The sequence below is a fragment of the Alosa alosa genome, chromosome 10 (genome assembly GCF_017589495.1).
Source record: "Alosa alosa isolate M-15738 ecotype Scorff River chromosome 10, AALO_Geno_1.1, whole genome shotgun sequence".
Classification (NCBI taxonomy): domain Eukaryota; kingdom Metazoa; phylum Chordata; class Actinopteri; order Clupeiformes; family Clupeidae; genus Alosa; species Alosa alosa.
The window spans coordinates 11,329,270-11,355,137 of record NC_063198.1 but is presented as its reverse complement, the minus strand read 5'-3'; the positions used below and the strand labels follow the sequence as shown (position 1 = coordinate 11,355,137).

Genomic DNA, 25,868 nt, shown 5'->3' with positions numbered 1-25,868 from the left:
AGAGAGAGAGAAGAGGGGAGAGAGACAGACTAGAAGGGAGGCTAAGCAGATAGAAGAGGCTAGCAGCAGAAAATTAGCTAGCGACAGTGAGACTGTACCCAAACTGCAGCAGTGGCTCTGTGGTCTATGCTGCACAGGGAAACGAAGAGAGGGAGAGAGAGAGAAGGAGAGAGGGAAAGAGAGAGAGAAGGAGCTGAAGGGAGGATTGTTGCAGGATCGGCACATTAATGTTCCTCAAGCCGTAACGGAACTGCATGCAGGAACAAAAGAGGGTAGGGAAACACGAAAACAACAATCCAAGGTCCACATGGACTCTCTCTGGCCGAGCAGGTGATTACACATGGCATGACATAAGCTGTTCTCTCCCAACCACTCAACACACACTCTCTCTCCCTCTCCCTCCCAAAGAGCTCTTTCTGATCCACAGTGGTATTTCTCTCCCCCTTAGAGACTCACACAGTAACCAATACCACACGCCAATAACTATCAAGAGTAAAGCCTTTGAACTTGTAGAAAAGATAGTTTTCCTTTAAATGTGCCAAGACTATACAGTATAAGATGCATAGTATGAAAAGATTTCAGAATTATTTCTGCAGATAAAAATGTTGTGAAGTGTTAGTCTTGGCCAAACTTTTTACTGGAGTTCTCAAATGTCTTATCCTGCTTGATCATAATATTGATGGTATGGCAGTATTACTGGCAGCTAAGGCAGATATCTGAGCCAGAAATGTACTTGTCTTTGGGTGAAAATTTTGCGTTTTCTCTTCAAACTGAAGGCACTAATCATTCCAGTGAGCAAAGTCATACTACAACTCTCAAAGGAGAAACCTCAAAGCCTCTTTGACTGCTCTGAAAAGATGAATGTCAGCAGCCACTCAATCTTGCGGGTGGCCCCATACAAATGACTGGGATGGGTGCCTGTGATGTAACAGCAGGCTTTCAAAGAGAGAGCATTCCAGAACTCGCACTCTCTCTCTCTCCAAGTCTCTCTCAGAGGTCTATACGGAGCTGCAGAGTAGTAGCCGCGACAACAGCGATTGTTGTATCAGAATCCTCCTTGACAGTGACGGTGCCCAGAAGGCCATAGCAATGTTGTGTCGTGTGCCAGGTCTGTGCCATATGGGCACACAGTGGGCCTTCATCCTGGGCAGCAGGTAGCATGTTCTAAAGCACAACAAGGGCCTGGCATGAGACCCAGAGGCCAGGCTGGCCACAGTATGGGCAGTCACGCGTGGGACCGTGGGTAGAAGAGATGGGCAGAGGAAGGAGAGAGAGAGAGAGAGAGAGAGAGGGTGTGAATCTCAGTGATGGCCATCTCAGCTGGGGCTGACCATTATACAACCATTGGCCTAGACTGACTCACACCATTAAGTGCTGTCTGCCCACTCTCATACTCGCCTCACTTACTCACTCACAACAAGGAGTTACCCATTAGTCTCAGTGCACACTGCACAGAGTCACGCATACCAAAGGGGCACTGTGTTTACTGGTGCTTTTTCATGTTTCAACGCTAATCTTAACCAGTTAGCATAGCATAGCGATGAACTGAGGGAGTTTGAACAGCATGCCATGCAACGTTCCCCTCCAGCAGAGAGAGAAAGAGAGAGTGCTGTTTAGGAGGGGAAGGAAGCTTGGAGACGGAGACCTTGGAGCCGTAGGTCAGGGCTGCAGGGGAGTTTAGCTCCCCCAGGAGCGCAACACTCAACTAAACCTAAATCTTGTGGAGCGGGCTCGGCTCCAGTTAAAAAACATACCTCACGGCCGAGCCACAGCAAACATGAGTCATGTGTCTCATCCCTTTGTGTGTGTGTCTTAGGGGTGGGCGATATGGACAAAAAATAATATCTCGATATTTTTTGTGATTTTGACGATAACGATAATTAGTCGATATCCTTTAAAAAAATGTTTTTTGTTCAAGTCTGAGTTACTTTACAGCTCATTATTTATGAATAGCATCATTACAATAATAACCAATAACCTAACCTGTAACTTTTTAACCAAATCAACCAATGCATTGTCACTCTGACACATTTCCAATTCTGCCCCCACTTGTGTGTGTGGCAATGACATGGTCTAGCCAGCTACATTAGAGAAGATGAATAGGCCTAACAGTTTCCCAAGAGAAAGTCTGAAGCTGAAGTTCCTTTCAAACCTTTACATAGGATTTACTGTGAAACTAAAAGCAGACCAACAGAGTAGCCTACATCTCTGTTATTTCCTTCTATGTTTTGTTTTAGAGCAAACACGTAGGCTAGCATTCCAAGTAACAGAATAGAAACTAATGCGTTAGCTTATGGCTAATGTATATGAGAAATCCCATAGAGATGCGAACGGTTAGCATAATCGGTAAACGTAGATATTTAGAGCGAACTTCAGTCCATTTACAAAAGAGTTACATGAGAATAGTTATTTGTTTACAACTGACTATTAAAATACTCAAAGGCTACTGTTTTCTCTCCTTATAATACCGTGTAGGAAAAAATGTGACTGCCTCATCAATGCTACTTGAACAGAAGTAGCCGCATAAAATCCCAAATAGGCTAGGCTATAGTCTACTCTCGCTGCACAAAATAAAAAATAGGCTGTGTGGGACAACGTTGTGACCCACTACTGATCACGTGACACTTGCTCTGCTGCACTTCTCCCGCATAGCCTACCTCCTGGGAATGTATGAGTCTTCAGTGCGTGATTTCGAGTGTTTTTTCCCCCATAAGTAATTTAAATACTTGATAATGACAGTTTGCACATCGTTAAAACAACAATCACGATATTATCGCAGACAATATATATCGCCCACCCCTAGTGTGTGTGTGTGTGTGAGAGAGAGAGAGGAATGTGTGTGATGTATGTTGTCGTTCCAGAGAATGACCACACTTAAAGTTGTTATAGCAATCTGTTCACCATTTACCTGTACTTACTACGGGATTGTATATCTCTGAGAGGTGGCGAAATGTTTGTTATGGTAATGGATGCTTGCCTCCGGGTGACCCTACGACAAGGCAGCGCAGACTGCCGTCTCAGATTTATGCCTCCCTGTTTGCCTGCCACGACTCAAGCGTACCATCCAGCGCGCTCGACTAAAGAACTCTGTAATTCTGCCCTCCTTCCCATTTAAATCAAATTTTAAATCAAGTCGCAAACCACCGAGCGTTGTTTGAGCTCAAGCGGCTCTGCAGCGGTCACAGAGGCATTTTTGTTGAGAGCATCCAGACAAAACAAACCGACAGATGTGTGTGTGTGTGTGTGTGGGGGGGTGTTGTGGCTGAGGGGGAATGAGGGGGAATGCGGGGTAAAAAACAAAACAAAAAAACTCAAAACAGACCCTAAACATTTTCCCCCTGCTGAGATTTAAACAAAGACGTGGAAGTCTGGCTGTTAATGATGGCAAAAGCTTAAGTTGGGCACCGCCAAAGCACTTCGGCCTGGAAATATGGATGTGCTCGACAGCAGCAGCTAGCGAGCAGCTCCTCGCTCTCACCCACTCTGAGCCACTTGCAGGCGTTGAGTTGAGGACGATGGTGAGTTAGCCTGACTAGCGCCACCACTTCTCAATGAGACGTGGTCTGGGAACCAAACGTTCATTTTCTCATATTTGAAAAAAATGCCCAGATCCGTTTATTGGGTGCCAAGGATGTCTATCAAATGCGTCTGTGCATAGCTCATCATCGTCTTGCTTTCCCCCGTTCTGTGATTGGTTCCCTATCTCAGGCGAAAATTTGCTCCATGGTCTCCAGGCTGCCCTAGCAGCGTGAATCAAATCGCGCGCAAGGCAGCATGGGAACACCCAGGCTAAGGGTGAGTTATACTGGATGGGACATCAGGCCGTTTAATTAAACATAGCCTTCAGCCGAGGAGGACTAGGAGAGAGAGAGAGAGGCAGAAATGAAAGTGTAGTGGCTCATCCCTTATAACTTCCTCATTACCCACGGGCGCGTGCAATTGCAGAGATAGCTGAGGACGGCCAGCGGAAGAAAAAAAAAAATCGAAAAAAAAAAAACACTTTTCTGAGCTGCTTCTTATCGCTCTGAGCACATACAGGATGTACTTTGACTTGGGGGTGTCTGCAGCAGAGAGACAAGATAAAGCTGCAGTTGAGCTGATTTAATGTGGAGTTTGGAGCAAGTCTATGCACAGCGACAGAGAGAAGAGGATGGGGAAGAATAGGAAGATGAACCGGGTGTTAGAGGAGACAAAAAGCACACACACGATGGCAAAAAGGGGCATTGAGACAAGACAACCCCACAAACCAATCAGACACACACAAATGAAGGAGAGAGATAAAGACTGCTCAGAAGCCTATAAAAAAACTCCATCGCTAAAAGTTATGTCAGAAGCAGGCACTTGAAAAGTGAATTAGACATGAATAGGTCATACAGACAGACATAACAGTCCACCAATAGTTCTTGCTAGGGAAAGAAATCAAAGATGAAGACAGACAGACAGGTAGAGCAGCTCACCTGAGAAGGCGGTCCGACAGTCTCAGGTGAGGACAGGCTCATCTGGCTGTTGATGCTCTTCTCCAGTGTGTCCACTTTCTCATAGGTGCGCTTCTGTCGCCCGGAGAAGTCCAGGCTGGCCAGGTTGCCCAGGTTGCCATGGTGACCTCCTCGGCCGAGTGAACGGCTCCCTCCGATGGCAATGGTGGCGGCGGAGGATGAGGAGGCGAGGTCCTCGCGAGACGAGCAGCGCGGCCCTCTCCCGTACCTGCGCGGAGAGCTGAGCGGCGAATGGCAGTGCGGGGGGCCGGTCAGGCATCCCTCAGCCATCTCAGAGTCCAGCCCTGCTGCCGCCGCGGCCGCCATGGCCCGCGTCTCCCTCATGGTGTTGGAGCGGCCCACCACCTCACGCATCTCTGCCATCAGCCGCTCGTTGAGCGCGTTCAGCTCACCGCTGCTGCCAATCGAGCCCGGTCGCCCGCCACCGGGACCGCCCGTGACCCGCCGCCGGCTCTTCCTCCGCAGGCTGGGCGACGGGCCCGTGGAGTAACCCGAGTCCTGGTAGCCTCCGGGGCCCGCGGGGGGCGGAGGAGGCGGCGGCGGGGGGCTGCCGAAGTCCTGTGAGGCCTGGCTGCTCTGCCGGCTGTGGTGCGCCTCCATGGCGCGCAGCACGCTGGCCTCCAGGGCCCGCCACGACTGCTGCTTCTTCTCCAGGCTGACGCTCAGAACGCCGGTGCCGGGGCCGCCGTCCTTGGCCTGGGGCCGCGGTCCCCCGTGGTGGTGGAGGTGGTGGTGGGGGGGGAGCAGGCCGTCAGGCGTGGATATCGGGGATGGGGAGAGAGACGAGGGCCCTGGCAACGGGGAGGACAGTAGGCTGCCCTGCTGCTGCTTGGGGTCCACGTTGACCATGTGCTTGATGCACTCGAGGCCGGCGGGGCTGTAGTCTGAGGACGAGGGGCTCCTCCTGTGGTGGGAGCCAGTGTGGCCTGGGGCCGGGGGCTGGAGGAGCTTGGGCTTCTGCAGGCTATGAGAGTGGGGGTGCTGGTGCTGGTGGCCGTGGGAGTGGTGGGGGTGATGGTGGTGGTGGTGGTGGTGGTGTTGTTGCCGAGGACCGGTGCCGTTCATCAGCTGCGCTCCCTCCACCTCCATGGCCATATCGGGCGGCTCGTCGTAGATGGGGCACTCGGAGGTGTTAGGGTCGTCGTAGAGACACGCTGTCGCCGTGGAGGCGTACTGCGGGGAGACGGGACGAGGCGTGCTGCACTGCTGTGGTGGCAGCCGCTGTTGTGACCCGGGGCTGGACGCCAGCTCGCCTGGCGACGACGGCACCAGGCAGAAGCTGCCGTTGCTAGCCTTGCGCAGGTGGTGGGCCTGTCGCGCGTCCGCCGCCATCTTGCTGCCCGCCGGCGTGGTCTTGTAGGCCTGCGCCGCGCAGATGTAGGTGGCGCCGGACTTGCCGTTGCTTGAGGGGTTGAGGGTGCAGGCGGAGTGGCCGTTGAGCTTGCCGTGGGGTCCACTGTGCTGGTGCTGGCTGGCTGATGCTGCCGCCGCTGCGGCTGCTGACGGGGCTCTGCTCATGCTGTTCACCTTCACCAACATGGCTGCCTTAGAACCAGGCGGGGGCTGCCATCTCTGAGCAGACTCTCTGTAGTAGATAAGCACAAGAGAGAGAGAGATAGAGAAAGAAAGAGAGAGAAAGAGAGAGGGAGCAAGAAAAGGAGAAAAAATAAAATATAGTTAAATACAATATCCCGTCTCAAGATCTTAGTACCTCAAGGAAAACAACAAAGTTAAACTCTCGCTTCAAATGACCATGGAAATATCCCATGTAGTACGCTGTAAGGACAGCAACAGACCTCTCGTTCTTTGCCAAGCCTTTTCATAGACATTTGTTTTCATAGCAAAAAGATGCTATTAAAGCACTTACTCTTTGAGAACAATGGCACCAGTGTGTGGTATTCCAAAAAAATCTCCTAAAATTACACTTTCTTTTGCCGCTTCTGATTGTGTGGAGCTTTTTTAGGTCCTGGGGAAAGGCATTTCTTTTGAGCGCGCTGCAGGACTGACGTGTGAATGAGAGGCGGCCTTTGCCCGGACACAGACTGAGAAGGGGATTGTATAAGAGAGTCGTATAAAAGAAAACCTACCCACGTCTCCCGCTCGCCTCGACGATAGCCCCCAACCCCTGCCCCAATCCCACCCACCCCCCAGTTGAACAAAAGCCTCATGTTTTTCTTACAGCATTCAAGAATTTCCCCTAGGGATCAATAAAGTATATCTATCTATCTACATTTCCACCAAAAGTTGGAAATATTCTCAGCATGAGACAATGAAAGAGGCCAGTCAAGCTCAAGTCAAGATGGCCATACAAGCCCTTGGTCCAATCCTTCAATTCAATTGTGTGAGATTATTTAACAATTAGATAGATGAGATGCCATCAACAATGTGAGGTATAAAAAAAGCACTTGCAATAACACTGAAACCTTTTCCTTGTTGAGTCAGTGAAGTGGAGAGGCTAAGTTTAAGTGAGGTTAAACATTAATCCTGACATTGTAAATGAATCTGGCTGCAATCTCTTCACGCCGTTCCCACCCCATAATCCCCCATTCTTATTCAAATTCTCCCAACGGACCACATTCCTCCAACCTCAGCCTCTGTCACTTTCAATCCCAACGTTCCAACACTTCAATGACTCTATCCAATACTGTGCTCTGGTTAAAATCAATTTAACAAAACCAATAGAGAATAAAATATATAAAATCGAACGGTAGAGAATATAAAAAATGACATTTATTCCTTGTCTAAATGTGACAAGCAAGTCATAAAAGTTGCCCAACAGGTATAAGTAAATAGTCTTGATAATTACCGTGAACAGGTTGAACGTTGAGCACTCTTCACTTCTGATAAACTGAGGCAATAAGTAAGTGCACAGACTTCAAAAACCTCTCCCTTTAAGCCGTTCCCTCTGAGCACAGCCCATAAAGTCATTAAGAGCAGAAAAGCCCCCAGCAGTTCCAAATCAAACTTCTGCCTTTAGAAACAGAAACAATGCAGCTCTGGTGTCATGTGCACAAGACTGCGGTGTGTGTGTATGTGTGTGTGAGGGGGGGATTTCATCTATGAGTCATCATCTCACTGATGGGTGTCCTTTCCATTACACCCAAATGACCATCTCACAAACAAACACACACACACACACACACACACACACACACACACACACACAAGGGCACAAAAACACACACTGATGTAGTTACTCACTCAGACAGGACATCCACACACCATGGCAACACAGTTGAGATCTTTAGGCCAAGCAGACAGAAGGTGTGAATGAAGTATGGAAAAAAAAAACAGTGTAACAACAAAGAGTTTCTCAACACTCGCCATTCCTACACAAACAAATTGTAGCCTAGAACAATAACACCTCCACTCCACCCCCTCCCACACACACACCTCTCTCCCCCTGCCCCTTTCAGGCCCATAAACGTCTACAGTGTGTGTGCTTCCTCTCCTCCGTGCCAGGAGCACATTCTCTATCGCTCCTCTATCGCTCTCTCCATCTCCAGCTCCGCTCTCTCGCTCGCTCTCGCTCTCTCTCTCTCTCTCTCTCTCTCTCTCTCTCTCTCTCTCTCTCTCTCTCTCTCTCTCTCTCTCTCTCTCACACTCTCTCACACTCTCTTTCTCGCTGATTTGAAAGTAAACAAGCGTGTTAAGCACTTGTGCAGACACACAAGAGCGCGCCTTCAAACACAGCTGCGGAACAGCGCAGCAACAGCAGTGAGTCTCTGGCATCTGGCCACATGGCACCGGCCCAAGTGACCGCTGTGCCGTGCCACTTTGCTCCGCTCCGCTCTCTCATGGTGGCGAGCCTCTCGTCACACTGGCCCACACGGACAGCCAGAGAAGAGGAGAGGAGAGAGGTGGGGTGGGGTGGGGAGGGGAGAGGAGAGAGGTGGGGTGGGGGAGTAGAGAAGAGGAGAGGAGAGAGGGGGGTGGGGAGGGGAGGGGAGAGGTCGGGTGGAGAGGACAGGAGAGAGGTTCAGAGGAGAGAGGAAAGGAGAGGGGTAGGAAGGAGAGGAGAGGAGAGGAAAGAGCATAAGGCAGTGGTGGGCAAACTTTTTGGCTCAAGGGCCCCATTGCGTTTTGAGTGAGCAGCCTATGATAACCTAATGAAATGCTCGGCAGGCCAGATTAAAGTGTGCGGTGGGCCGGATCCGGCCCGTGGGCCGCATCGTAACACCCCCAATTATCACCACTTTTGTTCGGAAATTCTAAAACAACGATGTTATTTAACACTTCAAAATAACATTTGCTAAATGAACCTTACATTTTCAGTAGCCATAGGTGTGTAGATTTGAACAAAATCTGTTTTGGTTCTTAAAAGGAGCATTTACTGCCTGTAATATCCGATTTTGTTTACCATGCTCGGAGTTATAGTGCTGGCCTGATGGTTGCCTATTTACGCCGTTTCAACCGCTCATATGAACGGTTAGACCGAGAATTCTCGTCATGAAATTAAAATTCCACTGGAGCTCCAAGCGGATGTGTACACGCAGCCTTACAACACTGTTTACAGCTCTTCGAGTCACGGTAAAATGTCATTTTTGGTACATAGCTAATTTAGATACACCAATGGTGTGGGTGCTTGCGTTTCTTTAGGAATCCGCCGTCTTGGTTTGTATAGAAATGGATATTAAGTGACACATACACTCAAGACGGTGGAAATACGGAACCGACGGTAATAGGGGGAGTTCCGATAGTTTGCCCATCTCTGGCATAAGGTGTTTGGATGACTTGGTAGCACTGGCAGTGTTCAGAAGTCTTTACGCACTTGTAATTCAGGGCCAAGAAAGAGTAAGAAAGGCATACATAAAATCTCTGTGTGTGTGTAAGTGTGTGAGTGAGTGTGTGTGTGAGTGAGTGAGTGAGTGAGTGTATGTGTGAGTGCATGAGTGAACGCAAGTACAACTGCTGCCACTCTTGTGTGAAGTCAAACACCAGATGAACGTCTTCCTCAGGAGTGAAGTCACAGCTGTGAATGAAGAATGGAGGTAGGTAGGCAGAGAGAGAGAGAGAGAGAGAGAGAGAGAGAGTCTGTGTTCTTCAAGAGTGGAGGACAAGACACAGCTGTAAGGAAGAGAGCAGGACGAGATGTGAGTGATGGGACAGAAAGGGTCTATGTACTCTGTCAGGAGTGATTGGAACAGCCGTGCTGAGAGGCCATGCTGAGAGGACGGGGAGGCGGGAAGGCAGGAGGACGAGTGTTCTATTCTACAGAGTTCTCATGGAAAAGTGAAATAGAGGCCCTCGTTTGCTTGTGTGCTTATGTTGCTGCGGCAACAGATACTAAAGACAGAGAAACTCTTTCTAGATATGTACGTGTGTGTGTGTGTGTGTGTGTGTATGTGATCAATGGTATGTGTGTGTGTGTTCAATGCTTTTGTGTGTGTGTACACGTGTGTGTGTGTGTGTGTGTGTGTGTGTGTGTGTGTGTGTGTGTGTGTGTGTGTGTGTGTTCAATGCTTTTGTGTGTGTGTGTGTGTGTACATTTGTGTGTGTGTGTGTGTGTGTATGTGATGTGTGTGTGTGTGTCTGATCAATGGAGCAGCGCTGGGTGAGAGAGTCAATCTGGGACGCTAAAGCACTTTTTCAAACTCAATCACACGATGCACCACAATACATGTTCATGGGTGAGTTGGGATCTCAATATAGATTCACCGAGACTAAACAATCCAAGGTCTATCTAAAGGCCATGTTTAAAACCCCCTGGGAGAGATGATTAACAAACAGAGATAGAGACAAACAAACCATAAATACCACACAACACACACACGCACAGAGAACACATACTTGAATTTCCCCTGGGGATCAATAAAGTATCTATCTATCTATCTATCTATCTACTACAGCGCACGCACACACCCACACTATACAAAGCATACATGTGGACACACTTTCAAGCAGACACAAACACACAGAAACACACATTCCTAAAGGGAACAACAGTGCATAATTCCGGCTACAGAAGACAAACCAATCTAATTAAACAACCAACACCATGGCTTTACGACAGCGGGGCAATTCACCACTTCCTGGTGTCTGTGTGTAGGGGGGGCCCCCATGCATAGAGTTCAAAGGGCATCTCTGTGTGGCAACAACAGGAAATACCAATACAGAGCTACCAATCAGCACCTTCAACCTTGGGGGGTCTCGCGTGTGAAGAGACAAACGCTTTCTGCCCTATACATTACCACTCTACTGTAAACAAAGCACACACACACACACACACACACACACACACACACACACACACACACACACACACACACACACACACACACCTTCAGTCACATGGTCTCCCCTCCAGACTCTAGACAGCTACAAATCTACCATGTCTGTGGCCAGTCAACCCTGGCTCCAACACCCTGTTTGTGCTACACACACACAACAGATCTGCGTGAAGCGCACAGGACTCTGAACCCGTGCAACTGGATCTGTCCAATGGACGCTTCTGGGAAACTGGCTGAACAAGGTTACGAAACTTCAGAATCACTCGCTCCCTCTCTCTCTTTCTCTCTCTCTTTCTCTCTCTCAGGCTCTGTGCTTGCTTCTGTACAGGCCACCAGTCAAACACAACACTCTAATGTGGGAGAGGTGCTGCCACAAGAGATTCAGATGAAGAGTGTAAAGAGACTAGAGGAAGGGAGGGAGCGAGGGAGGGAGAAAAACAGAGTGCTTGTTGTGTGTGTGTGTGTGTGTGTGTGTGTGTGTGTGTGGGGGGGGTTGTGTGTGTGTGTGGGGGGTGAAAGAAAGAGATGCTAGCAAGCAGACAGACTGAAAGAAGTGGGAGAAGAGATGTTGGGATTGAGGAGAGAAAAAAAGAAAGAAAGACAGAAGAGAGGGGAGGTGTAGGAGGATTAGTCATGGGAGAGTGGCTCAGGAGGGTATTAGAGGCAGCAGCACCAGCAGCAGCATTCCTCACTTAGATCATTCAAGGGGGCCTGAGGAGGGTGTGTTTGCATGTAATGTGTGTGTGTGTGTGTATGTGTGTGTGTGTGTGTGAGGCTCTTCTGAGGCTCCTCTGTTGCAGTGAGGCAGAGTTTTGTTAAGACCAATATCAGGTTCAGGCTGGGATTGTGGTGTGAGCAGATGGAGACATGATTTTGCCTTGTCTTCCATCCCACACTGGGCTGGGATCTCAACACAGATATCCAATTGTAAGATTGTAGATTCTTATGGAAGATTAACCACGCACAAGTCTCTTCAAGTACACTAGCAGCTAACCCATACAAACAAAGCTACAGTATCAGCGGGTGTGTTTAAACTCTCACTCTCTCACACACACACACACACACACACACACACACACACACACACACACACACACACAGCACATATTCAGCACATATTCCCATATCCACAAACACGGACACACATTCCTCAAGTTCCTCTCGGCCATGCATTGGGAGATGGAATGCTTTAAAACAAAGTTAGGACCCTCTGGAGCCTTTCTAGTTAATTTGATTGGGCTTGGGAGAAAATCAAGTTAGCTGTCAGGGAGTTCCAATTTGTCTCGGGGGCCAGCCAGGCAGGGTGGGTGGGTGGGTAGGTGGTTGGGTGTTTGGTTGGGCGGTTTCTCACTTTACGGTCTCAGCCATGTCTCCTCGCATGGCCCGCGCTGGTGCAAGAGAAGAGGAGCGGCTGGGGCTCAACCGAGCCGAGAGCCGAGCCCTCTCCACCCAGCTGCTGCTGTTATTGTGATAGATTAGCGGTGGAGTTCGGGGGAGACGCTTTCGTCGCCTTCTCACAGTTCCCCTCACTTTCTGAGATGACCGTTAGAAAGAAAAAAAAGAGAAAAAAAAAAAACAGAGAAGGCAGAAGGCTGAGTCACCGTGACGGGATGGGCCCGCGGCGCAGGAGAGGAGAGGAAGCGACTCCAGAAAACGCACTATTATTACCCCCCAGGACAGGAAACAGGAAGAGAGGATTCTATAGAGCGGACGTTGTGCCGTGAATCCCGATAATTAACAATCTGTGTAAGGGCAAAACAAACACGCCAGCGGTTGTGAAGAGGAGAAGGATGAAAGGAAGAAAGAAAGAAAGAAAGAAAGAAAGAAAGAAAGAAAGAAGAGAGAGGATGGCAAGACATCAGATGTGCCACCACGCCACACCCACTCCGTCTCAGCTTGTATTAAGGTAGTCAGAAGGTAGTTCCTTTGATGCACAGCAGCCTGAGTTTGCCCTCAAACGTACAGTGAAAATATCCATAACAGCCAGAGAGCTGCTCTCCCTCTAGAGCCCACTGGTAATAAATAGCCGTGAAGGTGGTAGTCCTGAGTAGCACAGAGGCAGCTGTCCCACGGCAACAGCTGATAGCACTTCTCCTGTGAGCCACCGAGTCTGGCTGCTGCGCATACCACGCATGCAAGAGGCCACACTCCCCGTCTCCACACCCCAGCCGAGAGCTCAGGGGTCTGGGTTGGGGCTGGCGGCTGCGCCCCGGTCCCCCTTCTCTGTCCGCGTGGGATCGCAGCAGGACGGCGGAGGAGAGCAGGGTGAGAAAAGGGAGTGGAGCGAGGGGGCAGATGGCGGCGGAGACGCCTCTGGAATCTGAGCGCTACATCTGTTCATTTCATGTGAAATGAGATGCAGGGAGAATGTATGGCTCGCCTTACCGTCGTAAAAACCACATCCTTTCCAAGCACCCGAGCACACACATATGCATGCGCACACACACACACACACAAAGACGTTGAGTTGAGAACATGTGGTACCCAAGATTTTCCATGTAAGAAAATGGGTACAGAGAGCCACTTTAAGTTACAGATCTTTCCCTTTTCCACGTCTGCAGACAAGGTCAGACGATTTGCCATTTCCTATATATCCTCACACCTGGATGAAGCAGTCCGTCAATTTGCGCAAAGATCTCGAAGGTCGCAGGATTACACTGACACACACACACACACTGCTACCTCTGAATGCCAGCGCGGCTTCAGAGAGATGTGGACTCAAGAGGTCATACGCAGGGCTGGTCAGGACCAGAGCACATTGGCAGCACTTCCTCATGTGGCCTGACTCTCCAGAGAGCCTTTCACATCTACAGGGTGTCTTTGAAGGGACAGAGAGAGAGAGATGAGCGTGAGACAAAAGCAGAAAGTAAGAGAGAGAGTGAAAGAGAGAAAGAAAGAGAGAAAGAAAGAGAGAAAGGAGAGAGAGAGAGTGATAAAGAGAGACCGCAGCATCTATTCTCTGGGTATTTTCGGCAACACTAACGGCGAGGCTAAAATAAAACAAAAGAGGGCAGTTTTACTGCTCCACTTTCACATATAAAAAAAACCTCTACTAGGCCACTAATCCAGTTTTCTGTGGACTCCAAAAGAGACGGCACCAGGGTCCAGTGAAAATATAGCTCTCCGGAATAGACAGGACGTCACAGAGCGACAGAGCGCGACGAAGACGAGAAGAGCAGGGGGGAGGAAGAGGACATACGACCATACATCAGAGTGGCTCGTCAACGGGCCCCGCAAAGCACAGATTCATGGTGAGCCGGGTGGGTGGAGAGGGAGGCCCGTCTCTCTTTAGGTCTGGGAGGATTACCTTTTAAAGTCAAGTGCAGACAGCGGTAAAAACTCGCCGACCTCCCGCTATGCGGCACTGACTCATTATAACACACCGATCTCTCCAAGATTAAGCCGCACGTAAAAAAAGAAGAAGAAAAAAAAAGAAACAGTGTGTTTGTCTGAACTGTCTAACACACTCAACCTTTTTCACTCCAGATTGAGGCAGGAGACAGTGAGGGGAAATTGTCTGCTTTAACACATAACTCGTTAAGACTTAAATATTTACCACACGGATGGTTCATTTCCTTGAGTGGCTAAGACACCACACACAGCCTCATGAGCCCGAGATGGGAGAAGGAAAGGAAAGTTCTACACGTGCTTCTGCTTTCTGCTTTTAGCTTTTTGGGGGTTGATTCTGAAAGTAAGATTTTTTTGGTCATGTAACCCTAAGCCAGTAAGAAATTCCTGTCCAAAAATCCCCCAAATATCTTAGAGCGTGACATGTGAGGGTGATTTTTGTGTTGATGATGCAATAAAAATCACGTTATGGAAAATTCCCCTGAACAAATACTTGCTGACACATCCATTCCTAAATTATTCCAAAATGAAAGACATAAATGTATAGATTCTCACAATGACAATGCAAATTCTCATTCCCAATTGAAGTCTATCATCTGTCACAGATAACAGACAGTCACAGATAGAGAAAGAAAGAGAGAAAGAAAGAGAGAAAGAAAGAGAGAAAGAAAGAGAGAAAGAAAGAGAGAAAGAAAGAGAGAAAGAAAGAGAGAAAGAAAGAGAGAAAGAAAGAGAGAAAGAAAGAGAGAAAGAAAGAGAGAAAGAAAGAGAGAAAGAAAGAGAGAAAGAAAGAGAGAAAGAAAGAGAGAAAGAAAGAGAGAAAGAAAGAGAGAAAGAAAGAGAGAAAGAAAGAGAGAAAGAAAGAGAGAAAGAAAGAGAGAAAGAAAGAGAGAAAGAAAGAGAGAAAGAAAGAGAGAAAGAAAGAGAGAAAGAAAGAGAGAAAGAAAGAGAGAAAGAAAGAGAGAAAGAAAGAGAGAAAGAAAGAGAGAAAGAAAGAGAGAAAGAAAGAGAGAAAGAAAGAGAGAAAGAAAGAGAGAAAGAAAGAGAGAAAGAAAGAGAGAAAGAAAGAGAGAAAGAAAGAGAGAAAGAAAGAGAGAAAGAAAGAGAGAAAGAAAGAGAGAAAGAAGAGACGGTCACTGATCTCAGTTCTGTTGTTCTCCTGTGACTGATGATGTGGAGTTATATTCTCGTGCTCTCCGTTCTACTCTGCCGGAGAAAAGACCTTGGGTCATGCCTAAGGTCACATAGAATGCACGTTACACTGGTGTAGTCAGTGTCACGTGGCCTTAGCGCCTGAGAGAGAGGGAAAAAGAGACTGCAGGACAGACTAATCCATCTTCGCCACTGGATGGTTAAAGCAAATCCGGAAAGCTAGATAACACACACACACACACACAGGGAGTGATATTTTCTCACACACACACACACGGAGTGTCATTCACACCTACGGGCAGAGACACATGCTGTCATGGACCGCATACGCACAGAAACATAAAAACAAACACTCTTCCTATAAACTCAAACATACTTACAAATGCATGGGATTACAGTTATCGCATTCAAACATCAGATATAATACCCCCAAACCACACAGACAGACAGACAGACACACACACACACACACATAGACACATGGGAAAGCCACCTCCCTCAGCTCATCTTCTACAGCAGATGTTGGATTTGGAGAGGAAAACAAGACAATCCCTTTATAAAGCAGTCGGTGGTCAGTGACACCATTTGACCTCATCACTCAGATCCTTCCCAGTATCTCCCTCATACACACACTAGCACACACATACTGTACGCACACAAGCACGCACACACACACACACCTCTTTTCCTCATTTCCCCTCACTGGCAAAACTGTTTACCGTAGAATAGTAAAATGTTTTCTGTCTGTCCCACTGGTACCCAACAAGTTCGGATTCCCCTGTTCTCCGGGGCTTTAGGCCGAGGAGGCAGATATAGCAGCACTCGCAGGTCCAGCAGCGGGCAGGAAACTGATCTCACTCCCAGGCCATATGATAACACAGATGGTGGCTGTTTGGAGCGCGGGGATGCACTGATATTCTCTGGCCACGCCTGCTTGCAGTTATTTTTAGACAAACAAACGCAGGAAACCAGGGATGGGACCTACTGTTTTTCTCTCCCCACACACACACAAAGGTATGAGACAACGTCTCGAAAAAATAAAAAATGTCATAACTGATGAGCCGTTGTAGTGGGGTATTTTAAGCAAATTACCATCAGGTGGGTGGACAGTTTTTAGTGAAGTCAGAAAAATAAGAGCCAGAAGTGGTCATCTACAGTTGAATGTACCCATCTCAAACAGGAACAAGCGGCCATATTGAATAATGTCCGAGCGTGCCAACATTCCTCAGAGAAACACGCAACCCAACCCCATGGTACATAGGGGAAGACCGTGAGATAACAAGGGCGAGTCTATAAAAAGACTTATTGTGGTAGAGGCTCCATCTTAACTGGAGATCATAAGATCCCAAAAATGTATAGGCTAGGCTACCCATGAAGGCTTCCACTTTCATCCCGGCAGAGAAAACCATTATTCTCCTTAACAACTTCTCATTGACTTCACTTAACTCATACTATTGTCCCCATTTTTTTTGTTCTTTGTCCTCCTCTGATTCATATAATCTTCGGCAAAGGTCAAACACGACCAGTCCAGACTGGGTTGGTGGGGGGTGGGGCGGCTGAGGCATCATGGGTAATGTTAGGCTACAGTGTAGCCTACTCTCTCTGCATGGACAAGGGCCTCCTCTGCCATGACCTCGGACACACAGCTGGCCATTGTTTAGTGCGGCAGGCTGACCCTCCTCAGAACACGTGAGTCATCTGTAGCGACTTCAGGAAGGAGTGCTGGAATCCCCACACAGAGAGAGAGAGAGAGAGAGAGAGAGAGAGAGAGAGAGGGAGAGAGAGAGAGAGGAGGGAAGAGTAGGCCTGGTGGAGGCCACTGTTTCTACTGCTCGTCTGTTTTACGTAATCGGGAGAAAAGGTTAAAGAGCAGAGAGTGGGAGAGGGAGAGCGAGAGAGAGAGGGAGAAAGAGAGAGAATGCAAGAGAGAAAGCATAGCAACCCTCCTGTTACACTGTTATGAGTGTGTGTTTCTAGGATATTCCAGTCTAGGGCCCCCAGGATAAATGTATACACTCTTCAGAGCCATTAAGGGGGGGTTGAGGGGAGAGGGGCCCAGAGGACTCCACAGCCTCAGGCGCAGCTCAGAGGAAGAAGGGGGGTGTTGAGAAAGCCACCACTGCTGATTGTCCATGTGGGGGTTTGGAGCTGAGCAGAGAGGAGGCTCCTGCCATTACCCTCACACCGCAGCTACAGGCCTCTCTCTCAATGTCTGCAACTCAGCGGCACGGCACACGTGCAAACAGACGGTTTGCACGGACACAAACACAAACATGCACACGTGCGCACACTCTTCCACGCTCGTATTTAAAAAGGACAAAAATACACACAAACTTTGATATAAACTGTTTAACTCCTGGCTGGTAATCAACAGAGAGTCTAAGAGATTAAATGGACAAATGTGTTTTTCAAACTCAAAAACACTCCTATCCAACAGACACAGAGCGAGAGAAAAACATATAACACTCCTTCCTAACTCGGGTAGACAGGCAGTGAGAGAAAGCACACATACTCACACACGTGTACGCGCGCGCGCACACACACACACACACACACACACACACACACACACACACACACACACACACACACACACACACACACACACACACACACACACACACACACACACACACACACACACACACACACACACAGGAGAAAGTCACGTTTAGACCACGATGGTCTGGCTATTGCCCAACAGTGACCCACGGGCCTCCCTTAATCTGCGGCTGGGAGCCAGCAGTTTGTTTTAACGGAGAGTGAGAGAGAGACAGGGAGAGAGGGGGAGAAAGAGAGAGAGAGTGAGAGAGAGAGAGAGAGACTGCATGGTTGTGTGGGATAGACCAGCCAATGTAATAACAACCCAGCACAGTTTGAGGACCAGGCTAGGCTGGGGCTAGCAGAGAAGGTGTGTGTGTGTGTGTGTAAAGTGTAGAGGAGCAGGCGCGTCTGGAATCCCCACACCACACTTTGGACATAGACTGCACGCTCCAGGTCCTTTGAAAGGGGCTCTGGGCTTGGGGGCTATGTGTGGAGACAGCTTCTTTCGCAGTGGCAGAGGAGAGGGAAGCATGGATGTCAGGTATTTTTATTACAGATTGATGTAAAAACACAGGGCCTCCACACTTGGCAGCCATTCTACAACAACCATCTACCGTGTGTGCAGCCGCTGTTGGATAGGAAAGGACGAGAGGTGAGGAGGGGAGAGGAGAGGTGAGGAGGGGAGAGGAGAGGTGAGGAGGGGAGAGGAGAGGCCAGTGGCACAGCTGTTTTTGAATGAGGGGGAACAAGGGGTGTTAAATAGCTCCTAATTGGTCTCACTCCTATGGGTCAATTAGTGGAAAACTCTCTTAAAAGGCCCACATCACATGCAACCACCTACGGTTGACATGAGGAGGCAGAGGTTATGGGGACTGAGTCTAAGAGTGATTCTCAAGTGTCCAAATTGCCAATCAGAACATGGTGAAAGTGAGAGAGAGTGTGTGAGACAGAGAGAAAGCGAGAGAGAGAGAGAGAGAGAGAGAGAAAGAAACAGGAAAAGTGGAATTACCTCAAACTGTCTTTGCCATCACTCTCCGTGCTGCCATCCCCCTGCTGCCTTTCACTTGTACCCTCGTTGCTCCTCCTGCTCTCCCTCTCTCCCTCCTCTCCTCCTCCACCTCCCTCTTTCGGGTAGGGCTCCGGAGGAGGCAGCGGGGTGTGTCTCCCCTGGCTGCCCAGGGTGCCTCCTCCTTGGGCCTGAAGTCTCTCCCTGGTCCCCGTACCCCCTCCGTTGGCGGCGCCCGCTCCGTTGGCGGCTGTGAGGGCACCCACCGGCCCCCCTCTCTGCACCTCGCTGCAGCGCTTAATGGCCTGCAGCTGGGACAGAGGCACGATGTCGGCACCCTGCGGCCGGTGCCAGACGGTCAGGCGGTCGGAGGCGTTATAGTAGTAGAAGCGGCTGCTCTGCGTGTCGAACAGCTCCCACCATTGGTTGCCGTCAGACTGCCGAACGGGGGCGCCAGTCGGCGGCTCCCAGCCGCACTCACCCGTGGCCAGGTTCACGTACATGTGCTCTCGAGAGCGGGGCTCCAGGATTTCCACCCAGTCAGAGCTGAGGACACGAACAGAGGGAGAGAGGGAGAGGGAGAGAGGGAGGGAGAGAGAGAGATGGAGAGGGAGAGAGAGAGAGAGGACAACAATGAAAGACAGTTAGAGTTTTCATGTGTCTGATAGCAGTAATTGCATTTACATTCTTCACGTGTGTTTGTTTACATTGGAATGAGGAGTCATGTGAACATCAGCATCTATCTGCAACAGCAGAAGAAAATAGCATGCTATGCACTCAAGCATGTTAGCATGAAACCGCAGAATAATCTTATGAGTGCTATGGTTATCCAGTGTTTCCCACAGAATTGAATTCTATTTGTGGTGGTAGGTTTGCAGAATTAACTTGAATGCAACAGTTTTTAACACATTAGCGCAGCGTGGTTATGATGCTAACCAGATTTAAGCACAATTTAGTAGAACCTGTAAAAATCATTGTGTGGTGGTCAATGTTGATATTGAGGTGGGCCGCCACAAATAAGTCAATGTATGGGAAACACTGTTATATTAGTGTATCTCATTAACCCTCTCCTGACTGTGCTGATCCCCTGATTAGCCTTCTCTTTCTTGGATAAGGACAGAGGGAGCCTTCCAGAAAGAAACTTCATCATCTCTAAGAAACCTAAGAAGCACGTGGTAGCATTTCTTCTGCTGCATAAATAGCACATTGAAATGAGGACTCAATGTTCGATCCCCAACACAAGCACTGCATTAATTACACAGCCATTAATTAGACACACAGCCACATTGACTCAGTGGTTCATCGATAGGTCAAACTGGTGAACACTGAGAGAGAGGACCGATAGGGTAAGGTCACAGCCGTTTAAGGATAAAATTGGTGATTTCTATGAAATACTGATTGCTTTTTCTGAAGCCGAACACAAATGTTGAAATGTGATCAGATTTGGTGCACTGTAACTGCATCAGGGTGAATTAGATGAAACACTTGAACATGAAAATAAACTGAATTAGGAGTGATGCTCTCAACTCAATGCACTATGCTAAACATTTGATTATGTTGTCCTTGAGCCTCTGATCCAACCTATATCTTGTTATGGGCATTATCTCTGTGCCATCGTAATGCTACTCTCTTTCTGTCTGTGTGTGTGTGTGTGTGTGTGTCTTTGTCAGCATTTGCTTAAACTTAGTGCCAGTTACTAGCACAGGACGAGGAGCAGCAAGAGCAGGGACATCTCTGCATGTGTCTAGGCAAACACATGGCCTACAAATCTTCACATGCAGGCCAGTAAACACACACATGTAAACACACACACACACACACACACACACTAAAGCCGGTAGTCCCAAGGATCACTATCCGCTGACAGAAGCTCCATCCGGAGGCTGAGAAGGACTAACTGCCGCCTCAGCACAACAAGTATAGAGGTACAAGGGAACAGATGGAGAGGATAAGAGAGAGTGAAAAGAGAGAGAGAGAGAGAGAGAGAGAGAGAGAGAGCATCAGTGAAACAAACACAGAGTATAGAGGTACAAGGGAACAGATGGAGAGGATAAGAGAGAGTGAGAGAGAGAGAGAGAGAGCATCAGTGAAACAAACACAGAGTGTGTCAGCAAAAGAGAGGGAGAGAGAGACAGAAAAAAATAAATTCTGTTGTTATGAATTGGTGTGTGTGTGTGTGTGAGAGAGAGAGAGAGCAAGCGAGTGAGAGCGTGAGAGGTCGAGATTGAGCATGTGAGAGAGACAGCGTGTGCGTGAGCAGCAGAGCCAGAGAGAGAAAGTTGGAGTGAAACAGAGACAGACATGAAGAGAGGGAAGGGCAAAAACTCCTGACCCCACTAGCACAGGCCATGGAAATGTCACAGAGAGAGAGCATAGCATGCTCAACACACACACACACACACACACACACACACAAATACACAAATACACACACACACACACACAAATACACACACACACACACACACACACACACACACACACACACACACACACACACACACACACACACACACACACACACACACACACACAAACACACACACACACACACACACACACACACACACACACACACACAAATACACACACACACACACACACACACACAAAAACACAAATACACACATAACACACACACAAATACACACACACACACACACACACACACAACAATACACAAATACACACACACACACACACACACACACACACACACACACACACACACACACACACACACAAATACACAAATACACAAATACACAAATACACAAATACACAAATACACAAATACACAAACACAGTATGTTTACAGTACTTGACAGTGACAGTGTAGGCTGAAAATTTGGCTTGCTTGATTGTGTGTATGTGTGTGTGTTTGTGTATGTGTACATCATGTATGTGTGTGCGTTCCGTCAGAATGCAGGGTGGAGTCCAATGTTCGTAAATCAAATATTTGATACAATAACAGGAAACAAATCCACAGGGCCTGTTATTCTGTACTCATCATCCCCCCAGAGCACAAACCGGGACCGCAGCGATCACGCTCTCACACCGCGCAGAGATGAGATAAAAATGTTTTTCATGCACTCAGCCTCACAAGGAGAATGAAAAGGGCTCAACTACGGTACACCCATGGGCACCGGCCTAAAATTATGGCTGTCCTTTATACGAAGATCCTTCATACTTCCTCCTCAAGCTGAGGATGCAAAAGTAAAAAATTAAAAAGATTCATTGAAGTCTCCTTTGCTGCCACTCCTGAAGGACTCTCTGAACAACTCTCCCCAACCAAAACATGACAACTACAACTGCTTAATGTGTCAATCCAGCTTGCCAGTGGTGCATCGAAAGTTTGTTTGTAGTTGCTTGCCTGGGACGAAAAAATGTTTTTAGAAACCACCGTCTTCCTCAACCAGAGAGATCCCAGCTGTGTCAAACTGCGGGAGGGCAGAATGAGAGCTAGGCTAATTTGGGTCACCGTACCCTCAAAGAAGGAAACTACACTTCTTCATGATCTAGTTTTCGTAGTGCAAAGTACAGCACTACTTCAAATGAGCTCATTTCAGGCCATGAGGGAGGAGCGCAGTAGCCAACAACCTAGTCACCAGCTCAGATGGAGAGGACACACAGATCCACACGCACACCGCCCGATCCTTCAGGCTGCAGGGCCCGCATCAGCATAATTCAACACTCTTAGTCACCGGAGAGTCACTCACGATACTCAAGATACGAACACCCTCAGATACAACGCAGAATGCCAAAAACCTCCCATCAGAGTCATACCATATATCATGAGCAAGCTGACTAGACAGATAGACAAAACCACCACACCTGCTAGCACCCACCACCACCACCACCACCACCACCACCACCACTCCCCACCCAAGCTGCGTCCACCGCCAAGCTGCCTGCGAGGGCACGGGTGTGAAACGTGACCAGCCTGGTCCCGATCCCAGAAACCAGCAGCTGACCTTGAGGGGTGGCCATGTGCCTGGCATGCCCATGGTGGGACGAGTGGAGAGATAGAGAGAAAGAGAGGGGGGGGGGAACGAGTGAGAAAAGGGTGTCCAGGATGAGCCCACTCCTGGCTGGCATGCCAACTCAGTCGCTTAGCACAGATCCGACCACTGAGTACCACTGCCACTAAGGCTCTTAGGAGCAGTGCTCCATGATCCCACCGCGACACGTTTTCAGATTTGGTGGAGAACCGGAGGGTAACTCAGGAAACCTTTCAATAATGACATCACTGTTGTAACTTGTAAGCCACGACAGGGTGGCTCTCTCCATATGCACTTCAGCAGCAGAAGCAGAAGGCGGAGGTAGAGCGACTAGCCGGTTGGCAGGAGGACGCTCTGCCAAAGGTACCCCCACTGTTGGCCAGTCCCTGCCCACGGTGCCCCCTGTGTTGCCCCCAGCCTGGACCGAGCCAGCAAACACTGCTGGCCAGCTCCAAATTCTGTCACTGCTGAACTGCCTTGTTGTGCAATAAAGCATTTTGTTGCCATTTCAGTATTAATAGGACACATCCAAGCGTCAATGTTTTACATAAACTACAGGGCCATTCAATACTGCCATCTTTGACAAACAGAATCCTCCTCCTGCTGGCTACCTGCTGCTGGCTGGCTGGCTGGGCGAGATGGAGACATTCTGCGCGAGAAGGAGAGAAAGAGGGTTGGCAGGTAGTCTGGGTTCACAGTGCCAAGTGGATCTGGCAGTGTTAAACTGGGCTTCTTGCGGTCGCTCTCTCAGCGGCCCTCGGCAGCTCGGGGCGGGCCGCACCATCTGGACTCGACACCAACAAACAGTCCACTTCACCATAATTAACACCGCTAACCACTTTCGGCCTTATCTGGCCAGACAGGCCCACACTTTGCTGCTGTGTGGTGTTGATGATGAAGTCTTCTGCGTGGATAAAGAAGCCTCTGTGTGTGTGTGTGTGTGTGTGTGTGTGTGTGTGTGTGTGTGTGTGTGTGTGTGTGTGTGTGTGTGTGTGTGTGTGTGTGTGTGTGTGAACAAGTACCAGGAAAGGAAAGGATAATAGTTTTGAGGGGGTGGCGAGGGTCAGGTTTTATGATGACTCCCTCCAACTCACAAAAGAAGCTCCCCAGCTGTGTGTTCCATGGGTGCTGCAGCACGCTAAAGGGGAGCCAGGCTACGTGGCAATCGATCAAGTGTTTTACAGAGGGGTGGCTGACCAAGGGGCAAAATTTAAGAGCATCAGTAACTAAAGGCATTTGTGTCACAGTGACCCCCCAACCCCATCTCCAGGCACACATCCCCCAGCCCCACCCACTCTTTTCTCAGTACTTGTGAAATCCCGAGGGAGGCTACGGTTTCAGCCACGGCATGCTTCACGGTGGATTCCAGTCTGCCAGGGTCATATGTTTGGCATTACACCATCATAAAAACAAATTTCCTCCCCTCTTTTTTTTTTTTCCGCTGTTTCTTCGCCACCCACCCCCCACCCCGACACACTCAACACGCTCAACACACGTGTAGAATGTCTCCTGGTATGTGAACACAATCATAAATAACGGAGAAGGGTGAAGGTCAGCTGGCTGGCAAGGGCTCGTCTTACTTCAACAGGTACCTAAACATCCGAGAAACCCAGTGTTTAGGGCTTCGTCCGGGGTAAATATACAGCAATTACGACTGCTAGCGACTGGGCCAGCATCGCATTGATGGAAACTGACAGGCAGGAAGGCTGGGGATTTTCTTCTAAGTGCTGGTTAGGACGATAGGCCCCTTATCTCACTACTATGCTCCCATTTGTCTCCTTAACAGCGCAGCTTAAATCCTCTTTGGTGCTCCTCTTAAGTGTGTCAATCACGGGGCTTAGCTTGTCTGGCGAGATGAGAGCTTTGGCATGTTACGCAACACGGGCTAGGGAGATAACGAGTTCCCCGTGGTCGTTTTTTTAGTAAATAAACGACTGAGTGGTTCACCGTGGGAGGCGATAGTGCTGCGCTCACCAACGTACACTTCAGCCCGTCAGAATCTTCTCATCCAAACGTCTCGTGCAAATGTGCACGCAAGGCAAGCGCAAGGCTGCGAAGTGGCGGGCCAGGGTTCAAATCCGCAACCGCCGCTGCCCTTATAAAGGCACTCGCTCACTTCTCTGGGCTCACATGAGGGCTCAAAGTGTCGGATTCTTCTGCCCTACGAGAGCGGCATGCCATCTGGTAGAAATTACAGCAATAAAACAAAAATGGTGAAAATGATGGTATTGTGTGTTTATTCTCAGCACCCATGCTTTGCTTTCTTCATGGGCACAAAGGGGCTTTTGTGGAACGTCTCGGGGGCAGGCAAGATATTTTCTCAACCTGAAAATTATTCCAGCGGCGAAGAAGAAAATACATTATATTAACTGGAATAACACCTCTGAAAATGGATAGCACACGACAGAGGGGCAGGCTAAACTGAGTCCCAAGAGACCACAAACACGCATGTAGACAACGTGCATATGAAGACAAACACACAATAAATATACAAAACACCCTCACACAGCGCTGCTTCCTTGAGCTTTGTGGGTCACACTGATGAAGAAATCCTTCATTATGTCCACAGCAAACTCAAACAGGCGTCTAATAATAACCTCCCATTCAATTCAGACCTTCACAGCAGCAAAAACAACTCGGGTGTTGTGATAAACTATTGTCTCAAAAATAACCCCCAGTGGCATGCTTCCCAGTAGAAAGGCAACAGTGCTGGATGGCTTTCTTTGAAAATGAGGCCAAAGCCTGACTTCATTCATTTTCATTTTAGATGTGCCTGCTTGGACAGAACTTTGACTAACAGCCAAATCAGTTTCAGAATATTCCATCTGTCAGGCCTGATATGAGACTATTTTTGTTTTTATTCTGATCTTGAACCCCCCCAAAAAGAACAAAGTAGCAGGAAGTGATACTTGGACTGACACCTGGTAACTAGAGAAAGCAGTGTGAGAACATTCCAACTTCATCTTATGACAGCCGCAATGCTAAACACTTGAACAGGACAATGGTGAGTCCACACAAAGTGCACCAAACTGGAAAGCAGTGGCTCATGTTGCCCCGAGCCAACTCCTATGCTTCGTTCCTCCATGGTTCT

At 48.7% G+C, this 25,868-nt stretch overlaps 1 protein-coding gene across 4 annotated transcripts in view; it reads right to left on the bottom strand.

The window, feature by feature from the left end:
- arhgap46a (Rho GTPase activating protein 46a) overlaps positions 1–25,868 on the bottom strand; it is a 42,542-nt gene that overhangs the window by 8,829 nt on the left and 7,845 nt on the right. For 2 of the 4 annotated variants that reach the window (XM_048254852.1, XM_048254851.1), the window contains exons 2-3: positions 18,780–19,322; positions 4,458–6,081 (exon numbers count right to left, since the gene is read on the bottom strand). In XM_048254852.1, the coding sequence (XP_048110809.1) occupies positions 4,458–6,081; positions 18,780–19,322 (2,167 nt within the window). Of the gene's footprint in view, positions 1–4,457; positions 6,082–6,363; positions 6,478–7,302; positions 7,460–18,779; positions 19,323–25,868 lie in introns of those variants that run through there. The other 2 variants (XM_048254853.1, XM_048254854.1) reach the window with 2 other exon arrangements.